The 16,093-nt window shown below is 36.1% G+C and overlaps 1 protein-coding gene across 2 annotated transcripts; it reads left to right on the top strand.

The window, feature by feature from the left end:
• The first annotated feature begins 10,079 nt into the window (after positions 1–10,079).
• LOC103496600 (pentatricopeptide repeat-containing protein At2g27610-like) lies at positions 10,080–14,347 on the top strand. Of its 2 annotated transcripts, none has more exons than XM_017046485.2 (2): positions 10,080–10,308; positions 10,404–14,347. In XM_017046485.2, exons 1-2 carry the CDS (start codon positions 10,231–10,233, stop codon positions 12,615–12,617), a joined length of 2,292 nt encoding a protein of 763 aa, XP_016901974.1. In that variant the 5' UTR covers positions 10,080–10,230; the 3' UTR covers positions 12,618–14,347. The 2 variants fall into 2 exon arrangements, with proteins under 2 accessions (XP_016901974.1, XP_050938752.1); XM_051082795.1 differs by having other exon boundaries at positions 10,145–10,464; positions 10,562–14,347.
• Positions 14,348–16,093: the final 1,746 nt, after the last annotated feature.

The following is a 16,093-nucleotide window of genomic DNA, read 5'->3' as shown; positions in this document are numbered from 1 at the left end:
ATCTTCATATACTTGAGTCTCTTCTAAATTTTTACCACTAGTCATGTCCATGACTTTTTCTTGAATGTTTTTGTTGTCAATTAAGTCATTTCGACTATTGGTTACTTTTCTTTTTTGAGGATTTTTATCCTTTGAACCTATCGGTCTACCACGCTTTTGGCGCAGCGCTGATTTATTAATTGTATAAACTTGCTGAGTTGGGATTTCAATTCTAGATGGAGCATTTGCAGCCAGAATATATGACTTGGTCACTTTCTTAGTATCTGTAAATGCATCTGGCATTTGGTTTGCTAAACTTTGTAAATGAATTATCTTTTGAACTTCTAGTTCACATTGGTTTGTACGAGGATCTAAATGAGACAATAACGATACATTCCAATCAATTTCATTTTCCAACTTCTTAATTCCTCCCCCTAATGTTGGAAAATTTGTCTCATTAAAATGACAATCAGCGAATCGTGCAGTAAATACATCCCCTATCAAGGGTTCAAGATATCTAATAATTGATGGGAATTCAAATCCGACATATATTCCTAACCTTTTTTGAGGTCTCATTTTAGTACGTTGTGGTGGAGAAATTGGAACATATATTGCATAACCAAAAATTCGCAAATGAGAAATATTTGGTTCCTGGCCATAAGCTAATTGTGTTAGGGAATACTTATGATAAGATGTGGGTCTTATGCGTATAAGTGACGCTGCATGCAGAATAGCATGACCCCATATAAATAATGGAAGTTTTGCTCTCATAAGTAATGGTTTGGCAATCAATTGTAAACGCTTGATAAATGATTCTGTCAAACCATTTTGTAATTGAACATTAGCTACAGAATGTTCAATATTTATCCCAGTTGATATGCAATAATTATTAAATGCTTGGGATGTAAATTCACCAGCATTATCAAGTCGAATATTTTTTATTGTATAATCTGGAAACTGTACTCTTAATTTGATTATTTGAGCAAGTAATCGTGCAAATGCAAGGTTTCGACTTGATAATAAACATACATGTGACCATCTACTTCATGCGTCAATTAAAACCATGAAATATCTAAATGGTCCACTTGGTGGATTGATTGGTCCACATATATCACCATGAATTCGTTCTAAAAATGTAGGTGACTCAACTCCCACTTTGGCTAGTAATGGCCTAATAATTATTGGAAAGACTTATTGGGCTTGGCCCAAATAGCAAAGCTATTAACCTTTGTCCCACATGGATAAAACTTGAAGTAGGATGAGGACATAAAAACTTCTATCTTTGAAGGGGACTACAAACTAAGTAAGTGGTGATAGTATAACCCTGTCCCACACGCGTGCTGCCGTCCGGTCGGACGGGCTTGGGCAAAAAATAGGAATATAATTTTATTTCTATTTTTATTTTTTGGCAGTTAGACACGTGTAACCTATTTAGACAGTCAAGGCGTCCGACGTTCACTCTCTCTACCAAACTTTTGCGATCTTCGCTCGCGTCTTCTTCTTTTCGATAAACGTTCTCCTCCACGCATTGCCTCCCTCGCCCCTCTATAAATTGGAGAGAACTCATTCCATCAAAAACACACAAAAACGTATTCACTTCAACCGCTTCCTCTCTTCCTCTCCTCTCGTCTTCACCCTGCGTTCTGAGCATTTACATAAGTCCTTCGTTTCTATTCCTTGTACTTACGAGTGCACGTTCGTACTGGGAAGCTGTGTTGACCTTGGAGAGCAAAGGACATAATGATTAGCACCACGGTCAGCCGAAATTGCTTTCAGGACAGTGGTTCATCACGACACAGCAATTAATTTGATCGACCTTATCTTCTAACAATCTGAAAGCAAGTTATGTCGATCAAGACCTCCAACAAAATCCTACCTGACCGTGAATTCCCAACCATTTATGCGTTGTCTAAACTTGAGCCACTTGATGGAACGAACTACCGTCGTTGGTTCCAAAAGTTGTTAATCTTCTTTGAGCAACTAGAAGTTGATTATATCCTCACTACAGATCTGTCGTCCTCTGACCCCCCAGCTACCACTTCAACATCTTCTGATCCAGAATCATCTACGGGGCCTTCTACTATTGTCGTTGTCGCTGATCAAGTAAAGAAGGATCGAGTGATCGATCTTGAAAAATATGCAAAGGATAACAAGATCGTTCGTGGACACCTGTTAAACCATATATCAGACCCGACGTTCGATTTGTTCGTAGCCCAAAAATATGCCAATGACATCTAGAGCACCCTGGAATCACAGTATGAAGAAGATGATGCTGGACGAAATAAATATATGATTGGAAAATAGCTGCAATTCTAGATGACTGACAACAAGCCAGTCGTGGAACAAATACATGAGTACGAGAACCTGGTGGCGAACGTCCTGTCTGAAGGCAAGATGTGCGAAATACTTCAAGCAAATGTCCTGCTGGAAAAGTTTCCTCCATCCTGGAATGACTATCGTAATCATCTCAAGCACAAGTAGAAGGATATGAAGCTCCAGGAACTCATCAGTCACATGCACACGGAAGAAGCCAACAGACTGAAAGATAAGCTAGCCTCCCAAAATTTAAATTCAGTTAATGCTAACTTAGTCGAATCGTCTATTGTAAACAGAGACAGAACCAAGCAGAAAAAAGGGCATAAAGGGAAAAACTCAGAAAAAAGACAGTTCAAGACTCTTGAGGGACAAATTAAGAAGAAAATACTGGTCTGTTACGTGTGCGAAAAGGAAGGACACAAATCATACCAATGTAACCAGAGGAAAGGGAGACCAAGTCAGAAACCAACACCTCAAGCCAATCTAGCAGAACAAGACAGTGAGATCATAACAGTCATAGTAGAGGCCAATCTAATAGAAAATAAGACGGACTGGATTCTCGATACTGGAGCCTCGAGACACTTCTACACCAAGCTGAACTTCTCCATGACTACGAAGACACTGCCGATGGAGAATGCGTGTTCATGGAAAACTCAACCACTGCATGAGTAATCGGGAAAGGGAAGGTTATTTTAAAGTTAACTTCTGGCAAAACTTTATCTTTAAGTAATGTTCTATATGTCCCTTCCCTACGTAGGAACCTGGTGTCTGGGAGTCTGTTGAATCGGGCTGGGCTTAAAATTATACTGGAAGGTGACAAAGTTGTCCTTACCAAAAATGGAGATTTTGTCAGTTAGGGGTTATATCTAATCGTCTGTTTGTGCTGAACACAATTTCCATGAATGCAAATGCTTCTAGTTCTGCTTACGTGATTGAATCTGCTAACTTATGGCATGGTAGACTAGGACATGTGAACTTTGCATCAATTAGGAAACTTAAAGACTTGAGACTTATTAATACTTCTGAGTCGCATGAAACTGGCAAATGCCCCATTTGTGTAAAAAGTAAATTCCATAAGAAACCTTTCAAACCAGTTGAATATAGAACTACTGATATGTTAGAATTAATTCACTCGGATCTAGCCGATTTTAGAACCACTACTAGTAGAGGTGGTAAAAACTACTATGTATCCTTTATTGATGATTACTCTAGATTCACTAAGATATACCTGATAAAAACAAAAAATGAAGCTGGTAGTATGTTTTTAAAATTCAAGGCAGAATCTGAGAATCAGTTAGGAAAGAAGATAAAAAGATTAAGATCAGATAGAGGTAGTGAGTATTCTGGTAAAACTCTTAAAGAATTTTGTGAGTCAAATGGTATCATCCATGAATTTACTGCTCCTTACTCACCAAAACAAAATGACATAGCAGAACGAAAAACAGAACTATTAAAGAAATGATGAATTCCATGTTATTAAGCTCCGGCCTATCTGATAATATGTGGGGGGAAGCCGTGTTGTCTGCGTGTTTTGTTCTTAACAGGATTCCCCACAAAAGGCTAGACAAAACTCCCTACGAACTCTGGAAAGGACATGCACAAAATCTTTCCTACCTGAAGGTCTGGGGATGCTTGGCTAAGGTACCATTTCCTGCATTGAAGAAATCTACGGTAGGATCTAAAACTTTTGACTGCATTTTTATCGGGTATGCTCAAAATAGTGCTGCATATAGGTTTATGTGTTTAAATGACAAAATTATAAACGAATTTAGAGATGTAGAATTCTTTGAGCATGTATTTCCGTTAAAGTAATCATTGTATGCTCCTAGCCTATCTAAAAGAATGCATGATCATGAAAACCCCTCAATCGTTAGTGAAACACCTGTTTCTGAAACTGTTGATACTTCAAACCTAAGATGTGAATTAGAACTTAGGAGAAGTAAAAGACAGAGAACTGAGAAAAGTTTCGGTCCAGATTTCCTAAGCACTTTCATAGTGGAAACACGTGATGAAATTGACTGTAACTTCACAAACTTGTACTTAATAGATGAGGATCCTAAAACTTACCAAGAAGCGTTGAACTATGTAGGTTCAAGTATGTGGAAAGAGGCCATTAAAAGTGAACTGGATTCACTAATCATGAATCATACATGGGACCTAGTGGACCTTCCTATGGGAAACAAGCCAATTAGATGTAAGTGGATCTTCAAAAGAAAAACAAAACCAAATGGATCAATAGAAAGATACAAGACTAGATTAGTGGTAGTAGGGTATACCCAGAAACAAGGCATTGATTATTTTGACACATATTCCCCTGTAACTAAGATAACCACAATTAGGGCCTTAATTGCATTAGCCGCAATATATAACCTTCTTATTCACCAAATGGACGTAAAAACAGCTTTTTAAATGGTGACCTAGAAGAAGAAATTTATATGACACAACCAGAAGGCTTTAAAATCTCTGGGCAAGAAAACAAAGTGTGTAAACTGAGAAAATCCCTATACGGTCTCAAGCAAGCTCCCAAGCAGTGGTATGACAAATTTAACAATACGTTGATAACCAACGGATTTAAAATAAATTCCTCTGACACGTGTGTTTATTCAAAGATGTTTGGAGCTGATTGCATATTAATATGTCTATATGTTGATGACATGTTAATCTTTGGAACAAACATGGAGTTAATAACTGATACTAAGTTTTTCCTCTCGTCACACTTTGAAATGAAAGACCTGGGAGAAGCAGACGTAATCCTAGGTGTTATTAGGAAAAACAAAACTAGTTTGTCTCTATGTCAATCTCACTACGTGGAGAAAATACTAAAGAAGTTTGATTCCTTTGATGTTTCTCCTGTGAGAACTCCCTTTGACACTAGTAAATATCTTAAGAAGAATAAAGGAGATAGTGTGTCTCAACCTGAATATGCAAAGATCATAGGTAGTGTGATGTATTTAATGAATTACACTAGATCGGATATTGCATATGATGTCAGTAGATTAAGTAGATATACACACAATCCTGATAGATACCACGGGGATGCCTTATGCTATATGTTGAGATATCTTAAAGGGACGATAGATTACTGTCTACACTTCAACAAATTTTCTGCCGTATTAGAAGGATATTGTGATGCAAACTGGGTCACAGATAATGATGAAGTTAACTTTACTAGTGGGTATGTATTTTTGCTCGGAGGTGGAGCAATATCTTGGAAGTCTACAAAATAGACTTGTATAGCCAGATCCACGATGGAATCCGAGTTTATAGCACTAGAGTTGGCAGGACAGGAGGCTGAGTGGATCAAAAATCTACTAGAAGATGTACCATTGTGGGAGACATCAGTACCTGTGTCCATACAATGTGATTCACAAGCTGCGATATGTACTGCCAAGAACAGTGTTTATAATCGTAAGAGTAGACACATACGTCTTAGGCATGCAGTAGTAAAATAACTGCTAAAGGAAGGAACCATCTCCTTGGAATTTGTTCGATCTGAGAAGAACTTGGCTGATCCTTTAACCAAAGGACTAATAAGGAAAATGGTATTAGATTCCTCTGTGAACATGGGCCTGAAGCCCTTCGGAGATCCATAGCACTTGATAAATGGATGGTTTATTGCGATAGACTTGATGGTCCATAGCCTCTTATTGGGTGGTCTGTTGCGATACACTTGATGGTCCATAGCCCATAGTGTAGACAGTCCTTAAATGGACTAGATGGATGATCCAAAACCTGTTGAGTCCATAATCGGTATGGACAATGAAGTCTCCATAGCTCTTTTTGAGTGGTTTGACTTGACGAACTTGATGGAGCATATAACGTGACAGTGAACGTGGGGCCGCCTTCTATGAAAGAGTTTAAAGATCTCTTTCTAGAGCTCTCACGACGACCCGAGGTTCAGTCTATGTGCATGGCAAAAAAGGTACAATTTTATATTGCAGAAACAAAGGTTTTTCCTAGAGATAGAGCGTGTCGTAAGGGTCTCAACCAAGTGTTACAAGGAGTTCAAGATATAATTCACTCCCTCTAAACAAGGTTGTTGTCTTACTTCACTACGCATCAATTCAAATCTTTGGATATTGGTGCCTAAGCTTAATATCTCCTATACGCTCAGAACAAATCTCGTTCTTCTTCGCTTACCCGAAAACTTTGCTATAGCAGTCATTTGTGGGGAATTATTGGAAATGACTTATTGGGCTTGATCAAAATAGCAAAGCTATTAACCTTTGTCCCACGTGGATAAAACTTGAAGTGGGATGAGAACATAAAAACTTCTATCTTTCAAGGGGACTACAAACTAAGTAAGTGGTGATAGTATAACCATGTCCCACACGCGCGCCGCAGCCGCCGTCCATCCGATCGGACGGGCTTGGGCAACCGCACTTGCGCGAAAAATAGGAATATAATTTTATTTCTATTTTTATTTTTTGGCAGCTAGACACGTGTAACCTATTTAGACAGTCAAGGCGTCCGACGTACGTAGTGCACGTTCACGTTCGTCCGACGTTCACTCTTTGCCAAACTTTTGCGATCTTCACTCGCGTCCTCTTCTTCCCGATAAACGTTCTCCTCCACACACTGCCTCCCTCGCCCCTCTATAAATTGGAGAGAACTCACTTACGATTCACTTCAACTGCCTCCTCTCGTCCTCTCCTCTCGTCTTCACCCTGCGTTCTGAGCATTTACATAAGCCTTTCGTTTCTATTCCCTGTACTTACGAGTGCACGTTCGTACTGGGAAGCTGTGTTAACCTTGGGGAGTAAACGACATAACGATTAGTACCACGGTCAGTCGAAATTGCTTTCAAGGCAGTGGTTCGTCACGGCACAACAATTAATTTGATCGACCTTATCTTCTAACAATAGTTAATTTTCCTTGAGAGCAAGCAATACATGATAATTCATTGGATTGAAGAATCTTCTGGTTCTTTAGTGGATGACCATGCGAATTTTCAATAATTCTTCTAATCATTATTAACCCGGGATGACCCAATCGATCATGTCAAACAGTAAACATATTTAAATTCACGAACTTCGAGTTCATGGTGGCATATGTTTCAATTACTCGTATATGAGTATAGTATAATCCAAAAGAAAAGGCAGGCAATGTTTCTAATATACGTTTCTCATGTAAAACAATAAATGTAATATAAAGATATTCTATATTATTTTTTATTGTTAGTTTCAACATGATAACCATTTTGACGTATATCTTTGAAACTCAATAAGTTTCATTAACATCATTTTTCTCTTCAGAAGACTCAAAGAAGTTTGTTACATCCAAATGAGTCATGTTGGAAGGGTCAAATACATCATCTTGATAGGCAAAGTTTACTTCCACATTCTTCCCTTTTTCCTTCAATGAGGCTTGATAGAGGTCGGCTAAGTGTTTGGATGTACGATAAGTACGAGTCCAATGATCATTCATACCACAACGGAAGCATTGATTTTTACCACTTTTAATTTTCTTATTTTGTGGAGTCTTCCTTCTATTATCATCATTTGTGGTTTTCTTGAAATCTAAATGATTATTACCACGTAAAGTATAATTACTTCTTCCTCTACCACGGTCACGACCTCGACCACGATTACGACCACGACCTCGACCTCGACCATTAATATTATTTAAAAATACAACATTCACTTCAAGGAATGGTGTTGCTCCAGTTGGTCGAGATTCATGGTTTTTCATTAATTACTCATTATTTTGTTCAGCCACAAGAAGACATGATATGAGTTTGGAATACTTTTTAAAACCTCTTTCTCGATATTGCTGCTGCAGGAGCATATTCGAGACATGAAATGTTGAAAAGGTTTTCTCTAACATATCTTCATCAGTAACTTTTTCTCCGCATAACAATAATTTTGAACAAATTTTAAATAATGTGGAATTATAATCACTTACTGATTTAAAATCTTGCAACTTTAAGTGCATCCAATCATATCGAGCTTTAGGAAGAATCACACTTTTTTTATGATCATACCTTTCTTTTAAACTTTGCCATAGTTCATAGGGATCTTTTATCGTACGATATTCATTTTTTAGTCCCTCATGAAGATGATGTCGAAGGAAAATCACAACTTTCGCCTTTTCTTGACTTGAAGTCGTGTTTCCTTCTTTAATCGTTTCTCCAAGATTCATGGCATCCGAATGAATTTCAACATCAAGCACCCATGATAAATAATTATCACAATTGATATCAAGAGCTAGAAATTCTAATTTGGTAAGACTTGACATGGTAAAACTATAACAAAGAACAAATAAACTAACTTATATTAGAAATTTAATAAACATGTCAGACATGCATTCTAAGACAACTTAGATAAATATCATATTATGCACATGATACAAAAATCAATGGAACCCATATATAATAATTCAAAACATGTATGTTAATGTACAATAATTAAAATTACAAATAAAAATTACATATACATATTATGGAAAATTAACAACAATACACACCAAAAATGTTAATTTTACAACATACTTAAGTAAATTGATAAAAGCATTTAGATCATAAAAACAATTACAAAACTTATACTAATAGAAAGTAAACAACTAAATTATAAACACAAATTATAAAGAACCCATAAACTATACATAGATCTTAAAACAATTGATATAATAACTAAACACAAACGATTATATAAATCATAAAGAAATTAAAGATGAATTAAATCATAACCTTATCATGAACTAAAAATATTTTTTAACAAACAATAACCATGTGAACGTAATATGTAGAATTACAACATGCAATAGGTATAAAATATTACATTCTCAAACATTTAAACTATGCATGATGTATACATGGATTGTTTCATGCAATATTCACAAATATAAAAAAAAAAAACAAACTAATATTATAACCTACATTTTGCAAATAATAAAATTGTAGAGTGTCGTGTTGATAACATGTTATGAAATAAAGGATAATGAAACAAACAAATAGAAGAATAGAGAAGAGAGGAAGAAGAGAAGACAATTGAACTCAATTGTGGTGTGTCTTACAAAGGCACCACACTCCTCTATTTATAGAACATATTACGATATAAGTTACATTATGGAATTCAATTGGATGAATGTTACAATATGGAATTGAATGTGAGAATTATATGAAAATTGTAACCTAGGTAAGTTATATCTACATTTATAATATATGATTATATTTACAATATTTCCAAAATTAATACATTTTATATATTTTTCCAAAATTAATACACTTTTTTATAATCATGATTTCAAAATATAAGAGAGAAAGAAAGAAATATATTTTTCCAAAATTAATGCACTTTTTATAATCATTTTTTTTATAAAATTAATATATTGTTTCAAATTCGGGTGTAGCAATCTCCTACTGCCTCAATGAACAATGGGGTAAAGGTCAACCTTCCTTCCCTGTCCTTGCTAAACAAGGGGAAAGAGGCGTTGGTCCATAGAACGGTGAAAGAAATACTGAAACCCTCATCCTCCTCGTGGGAAACTGAAACCCTCGTCCTTCTCTCGTGGGAGGCTTAGCCAGATGCCTTTGTAAATTCAAGAGATTGAGCTAGAAGTATAATGGAAGAAATAAAAATAAAGAGAAAGCCTAGGTTCTAACCCTTTTGGATAAGCATAGAATATGCTACAGCAAACGTATTCTTCCTCACATTCACATGCACCTTTTGTTTTAAATCTTAATTAATTTTTTTTTCTTTTCATAATTTTAAAATTACCAATCTATTCAACTGTTTAAAAATAAATAAAAGGTTAGTTTTACCGGACAAAACCTACTAAACGTCATTTTTCAAGTTTAAACCGAATTTTAGTGGGAAATGGATGGGGATATCTCCAACTGATGAACTTGAAACCATAAAGAACCACTAATTTCAAGCCGGAACTGTAAGCGCTTCAGTAACGAGTCTACTTGTTAAAGCTTCTCGATAAACTATTATGAGTTTCTCCATCATTTTTGCCGTCTCTCAACCTGTTCAATCCATTGTCTTCCCTCCACGAACACCCAATTACCAGGCCAGTCTCTCTTTCCCTCAACCAATTTCTCTTTTTCTTCTTCTTTTTCTTCCAGAATTGGAATTCACTTTCGTAATGCTTGAAATTTTTGGCAGATAAGGACTTCAGCTTTAACAATAACACATTCTGCTACCCAAAAAGCTATTGCAACCTCCGGTATCAAAATTCCCAATTCGGTTAAAGTTGATAAAACTGATTCCCATCTAGAAATTCAGCCGCTTGTTGATCTTCTGCGTGGTTGTGTGGATGCTAGGTTTCTGAAACAAGCCAAAACTGTTCATGGGTTTTTGTTAAAATCAAAATTTTCCAACCACGATTCTCTGGTCTTGCTTAATCATGTTGCTCATGCTTATTCGAAATGCTCCGATATCGATGCTGCCTGTAGAGTGTTTGATCAAATGTCTCAGAGAAATATATTTTCGTGGACTGCCATAATTGCTGGATTGGCTGAAAATGGTTTGTTCCTTGATGGGTTCGAGTTCTTCTGTGAAATGCAGAGTCAGGGAATTTTCCCTGATCATTTTGCTTATTCTGGTATATTACAGATATGTATTGGCCTGGATTCTGTTGAATTGGGAAAAATGGTGCATGCCCAGATTGTTATTAGAGGCTTTACGTCTCATACTTTTGTGTCTACTGCTCTTCTTAATATGTATGCGAAATTACAAGAGATTGAGGATTCATGCAAGGTGTTTAACACCATGACTGAAGTTAATGTAGTCTCATGGAATGCTATGATCACAGGGTTCACATCAAACGGTTTTTACTTAGATGCTTTTGATCTTTTTCTCAGAATGAAGGGGGAAGGAGTAACACCCGATGCACAAACGTTTATCGGTGTTGCAAAAGCTATTGGTATGTTGAGAGATGTAAACAAGGCAAAAGAAGTTAGCGGCTATGCTTTGGAGTTGGGTGTGGACTCTAATACTCTTGTGGGAACTGCCCTTATTGATATGCATTCTAAATGTGGATCTTTGCAAGAGGCAAGATCTATCTTTAACTCACATTTTGTAACTTGTCGGTTTAATGCACCGTGGAATGCAATGATTTCAGGGTATTTACAGAGTGGGCTTAATGAGAAGGCCTTGGAATTGTTTGCTAAAATGTGTCAAAGTGACATACATTTGGACCGTTACACTTACTGTAGTGTTTTTAATGCTATAGCTTCTTTGAAGTGTTTGTTGTCGGGAAAGAAGGTTCATGCCAGAGCTATAAAATCAGGATTGGAAGTGAATTGTGTAAGTATCTCCAATGCAGTGGCTAATGCGTATGCTAAGTGTGGATCACTGGAGGACGTAAGGAAGGTCTTTAACAGGATGGAAGATAGAGATTTGATATCTTGGACTAGCCTAGTGACTGCTTATTCTCAATGTTCTGAATGGGATAAGGCAATAGAGATCTTCTCAAATATGAGAGCAGAAGGTTATGCACCCAATCAGTTCGCCTTTTCTAGCGTGCTTGTTTCATGTGCTAACCTTTGCTTACTTGAGTACGGTCAGCAAGTCCACGGGATCATTTGTAAGGTTGGCTTGGATATGGACAAATGCATAGAAAGTGCGCTGGTTGACATGTATGCCAAATGTGGTTGCTTGGCTGATGCGAAGAAGGTTTTCAATAGAATCTCTAATGCTGATACAGTGTCGTGGACTGCAATAATAGCTGGCCATGCTCAACACGGTATTGTCGATGATGCCCTTCAACTCTTTAGAAGGATGGTGCTGCTAGGTGTGGAGCCCAATGCTGTTACTTTTTTGTGTGTTCTATTTGCATGTAGCCACGGTGGTCTGGTAGAAGAAGGCCTACAGTACTTCAAGCTAATGAAAAAAACTTATGGTTTGGTGCCAGAGATGGAACATTATGCCTGTATCGTTGATCTCTTAAGTCGTGTGGGTCGTCTAAACGATGCAATGGGATTTATTAGTAAGATGCCTGTAGAGCCCAATGAAATGGTTTGGCAGACCTTGTTGGGGGCTTGCAGGGTCCATGGTAATGTTGAATTGGGAGAGCTTGCTGCTCAGAAGATACTTTCTTTCAAAGCAGAAAACTCCGCCACCTATGTTCTTTTATCCAACACCTATATCGAATCAGGGAGTTACAAAGATGGACTTAGTTTGCGGCATGTGATGAAAGAGCAGGGGGTAAAAAAGGAACCTGGATTTAGTTGGATCTCTGTGAATGGTACATTGCATAAGTTTTATGCAGGTGATCAACAACATCCGGAAAAAGATAAAATTTATGCAAAGCTAGAAGAGTTGAAGTTGAAACTCATTTCTTTGGATGATGTACCATATTTAAGTTATGAGCTGTAAGATGTGGACCTTGGTTAAGTTATACGGATATGGTTGGAAAACCCGGTCCCTTCGACCAAGTCTCTATGGAGGAGAACAAAAATAACATCAGCCAAAGATAACAAATTAAACAGTGAAAGGCAAATTGGTGCTTAAGAACTAAATTTGGGGGTAAAGGATATGGGACTTACAGATATGATTGTCTGCATTATTCATCTCCTGCAGGTTCTGAAATATGTATGATGATGTACTGCATTAGATAAGGAAGAATAACGATTCAAGTTAGGGGAATGATAAAAAGCGCCACGGATCATGCTTGGTTCTGTGAAGATCTCTTACTTTTTGACAATATGATTGCTTTATTGGGTGAAGGCTATCCGAAGTTTGACCTCTTCTATAGTAATGCATTGTTATGGTGTGCTAATATGGAATCATAGAGCCTTTCTGCTTATGATTTTTACTGGGGTCTACTGAACTTGTCATGTTCGAAGTAGTAAAATTTATCATTTCATTACATAAAAATAAGTTTTGGAGAGAAATTTCTCAAATTCATCCAGCAGAGGAAATGAAGATATTTCCCTTTTCTCTCTCCCTCTGATTTATTTTTGTTTTAACTCTCTAAATTTGTCTTTTATCCTTCCTTTTTTTTCCTTGGAAACGTGGCCTAGTTGTTTTATTTCCTGAATTCTATTTATCACGCCAAGAATCTGTTTACTATTTCTCCCGTGAATTAGCTGAAATGAGTTTACTGTTTATATTTTTATTATAGCATTTTCCATTTTTACCATAAGAGGAATTAGATTGCTTTTCAATTATTTCTTTCAGCTGCAGTGAAGTGCTAACTGAAATAAAATACTTTTGACATGATCTCTCATAATCATAACTAATCAGTATGCTTCTTCTTCCCACCAATAAACTCACTAACTTCTTGGGGTGTAATATGATTGATCTATTATGCATTGAAATGAAACCACCACTTCATGAGTTGCTTCTTTTCTCAGGCAGACAGGTAAAAAAACTACTCTACTACAAAAAACAGTGTCTATTCTTAGATAATGCATTTAGTGAGTTAATCCTTATAATCTTTACCTTTAGAAAGCATCACAATTGAAACTTAGGTGAATCAACCTGACTTGTATGACTTTGATAGAATCTAATGTGTAATTTTACTGACTTAAACTGTTGTTGTTGGAGTAGGGAAAGGAAAGTTATAATGCAAGGAATGAAGGGTTGGATGGTGAAGTTATGAAGCAAAGAGGAAGAAGAAAGGCTCCTGGTTTAAAGGAGGAGGAGGAATGAATTGCATGGGGGAGAGGGCAAAAAATATGTGCCTTCCAGAGACTATCCAAAAACCAATAACGAGACACAACAGTTGAAAGGCTGTTTTTATGAAATGTCTTGTGGGTATGGCCCTCGCCAGTGTTAGCTTGTTGTTGTTGTGCCATTATATGTGGTCCTTTTGCTGGATTTATATGGCTGGTTCCTTAACATGTGAAGAAGATGGGACAAGCAACTTCCAGTGAGCATATATATATATATATATATATATATATATTTATATATTTATATATATAATTGATGAATTAAGAGAGAAGGAAATATTGTAATGAAAATCTATGCATCTTCAAGGCCACAAACCGCCCCCGTGACTTAAAATGTTGAAATCTTTCTGTCAACATCAGTGAGAGGGTAAACATAACAACAATATGGTACGTCTCCTAACTTAATGCTATGAATTTTGTTGCTACTTATACAGATTTATTTGCTGTTTGGGCCACCTTAATTTTATGCTTCTTAACTTAATACTTTCATTTCCATCCCCTGTTTGTATCTAAATAGATGCATTTATTTATGTATATTGAGGAATGAAAAAAGAAAGAAAGAAAGATGCTGAGTTTGAATATACAAAGACAAAATTTATATAGCTGTCATAAGTTTATATATGCTGTCTGAGCATTACAAGGTGACGAAAGCAGAGTAGCTGCTACAATTCTAAGACTGACGACTCGTTGAGAGTGACCCTTTTCAAATCTCTCCTTTCTGCTTCAAACCCATCTTTCTCCCTTTTTTTTCCTTTTTTTTAACCCTTTCATTTATGTTTCACACATTTTCTCCTGATATTTAATGATGCATCTGGGTTTTGAATAAGGTCATAAAGTATTCAAATTATACTTTGTTTTTAGGCCCTTTCATTATAAATATCACATCATTGGAATGTCTTGATTCTGTTATTTTGAGCAACCAAATATTGTATTCGTATTTATATTATTTACGATTTGTGTCTTAAGATTTAGAAGAGTGTGTGCTAACTCTCTCTAACTCCCTTGGCGCATTTGAATTTGTAATTTGATATTTTCTCTTTAGTAGTAAATTGCTCTCTTTGTGCTCATAGACATATCTAACACACTGTTAGTGAACCACGTAAATCTTTATGTTATTCACATATTTGTCATTTTCGTGTTATTCACGTTGATGACTCTAGAATTTAAAGGAGTCGGTTATATAAACTCAAAAGAGCACAAGTTCTATAATTCTCTACAATAAAATTGTTCTCCCTTGTCTCATGAACGTAACAACACGTCGTTAGTGAAACACATAAATCTCTACGTTGATTTTCTTTGTTTTACGTTTTCTATTTATATTTGGTTGTCGATTTTCAAAGAGTTAGATTGTGGATTTGTTTACGCATATGAAGCAATAGGAGTGGAGGAGTAGTTGTGTTTGTTGTTTATATTATCCTTGTATGGATCCTTACCAACCAAAGCTCTCTCTTTCTTCGGCCCCAAGTGAACAAGAGAGGCACTTATCACTAACTTTATACTTTTATTAAGTTTTGTTTCCATTGTACATTTGCATGTGAATGTACTTTCCCAAAGTGCAACTCACGTGACCTTTTGTAGCAAGTCACAAGAATCCCATAAATTTACTCCACAAAAACGGATAACTATATAATTCAATTTCTCTTTTTTAAATTACACATAGAAATTAGAAAAATAGAATCGGATATCATTAAATTATATCATATCATCAATATCGAGGAATTTATTCGGTGAAACGAGAACAATAAAGTTCATCGTATTCACGCAAAACTACAAATTATCTTTTTAATTTTTCTTGCATTCTAGATTAGTTTATAATAATAATAGACTTTTCGTCACCCCATAGTACGGTCTCTACTTAGTTAATAATCTTATATTTAGGATAAATAATATGTCACAAGAAATATTTCCGAATTAAGTAATTATACTTTTTGCATGGTTTCATTTTTCAAATATTATCATTTTACATCAACTACCCAATTAATAGGCATACAATTCGATTATCTTAACCTTTGTTGGGCAATTGAATCAAAATTATGTTGGAGTTAGCCAAAGTTGAAACTTTGGAGAAGAAATCGATTTTCAAATTTTAGGTAACATTGTTCCATCCCACGAGGTTGTTTCCAACTTTATTGCAACTGACAAACAGAGAATGTGTGCTGGAAAAAGCCTTCACCT

The sequence above is a fragment of the Cucumis melo genome, chromosome 3 (assembly GCF_025177605.1).
Source record: "Cucumis melo cultivar AY chromosome 3, USDA_Cmelo_AY_1.0, whole genome shotgun sequence".
Lineage (NCBI taxonomy): Eukaryota > Viridiplantae > Streptophyta > Magnoliopsida > Cucurbitales > Cucurbitaceae > Cucumis > Cucumis melo.
The sequence above is the reverse complement of the archived record's forward strand: the minus strand, read 5'-3'. Positions and strand labels throughout refer to the sequence as shown.

Coding starts and splice junctions, on each gene's coding strand:
- LOC103496600 (XM_017046485.2), top strand. CDS start 10,231: ATGAGTTTCTCCATCATTTTTGCCGTCTCTCAACCTGTTCAATCCATT. Junction 10,309..10,403: donor CACGAACACCCAATTACCAG/GCCAGTCTCTCT, acceptor AATTTTTGGCAG/ATAAGGACTTCAGCTTTAAC.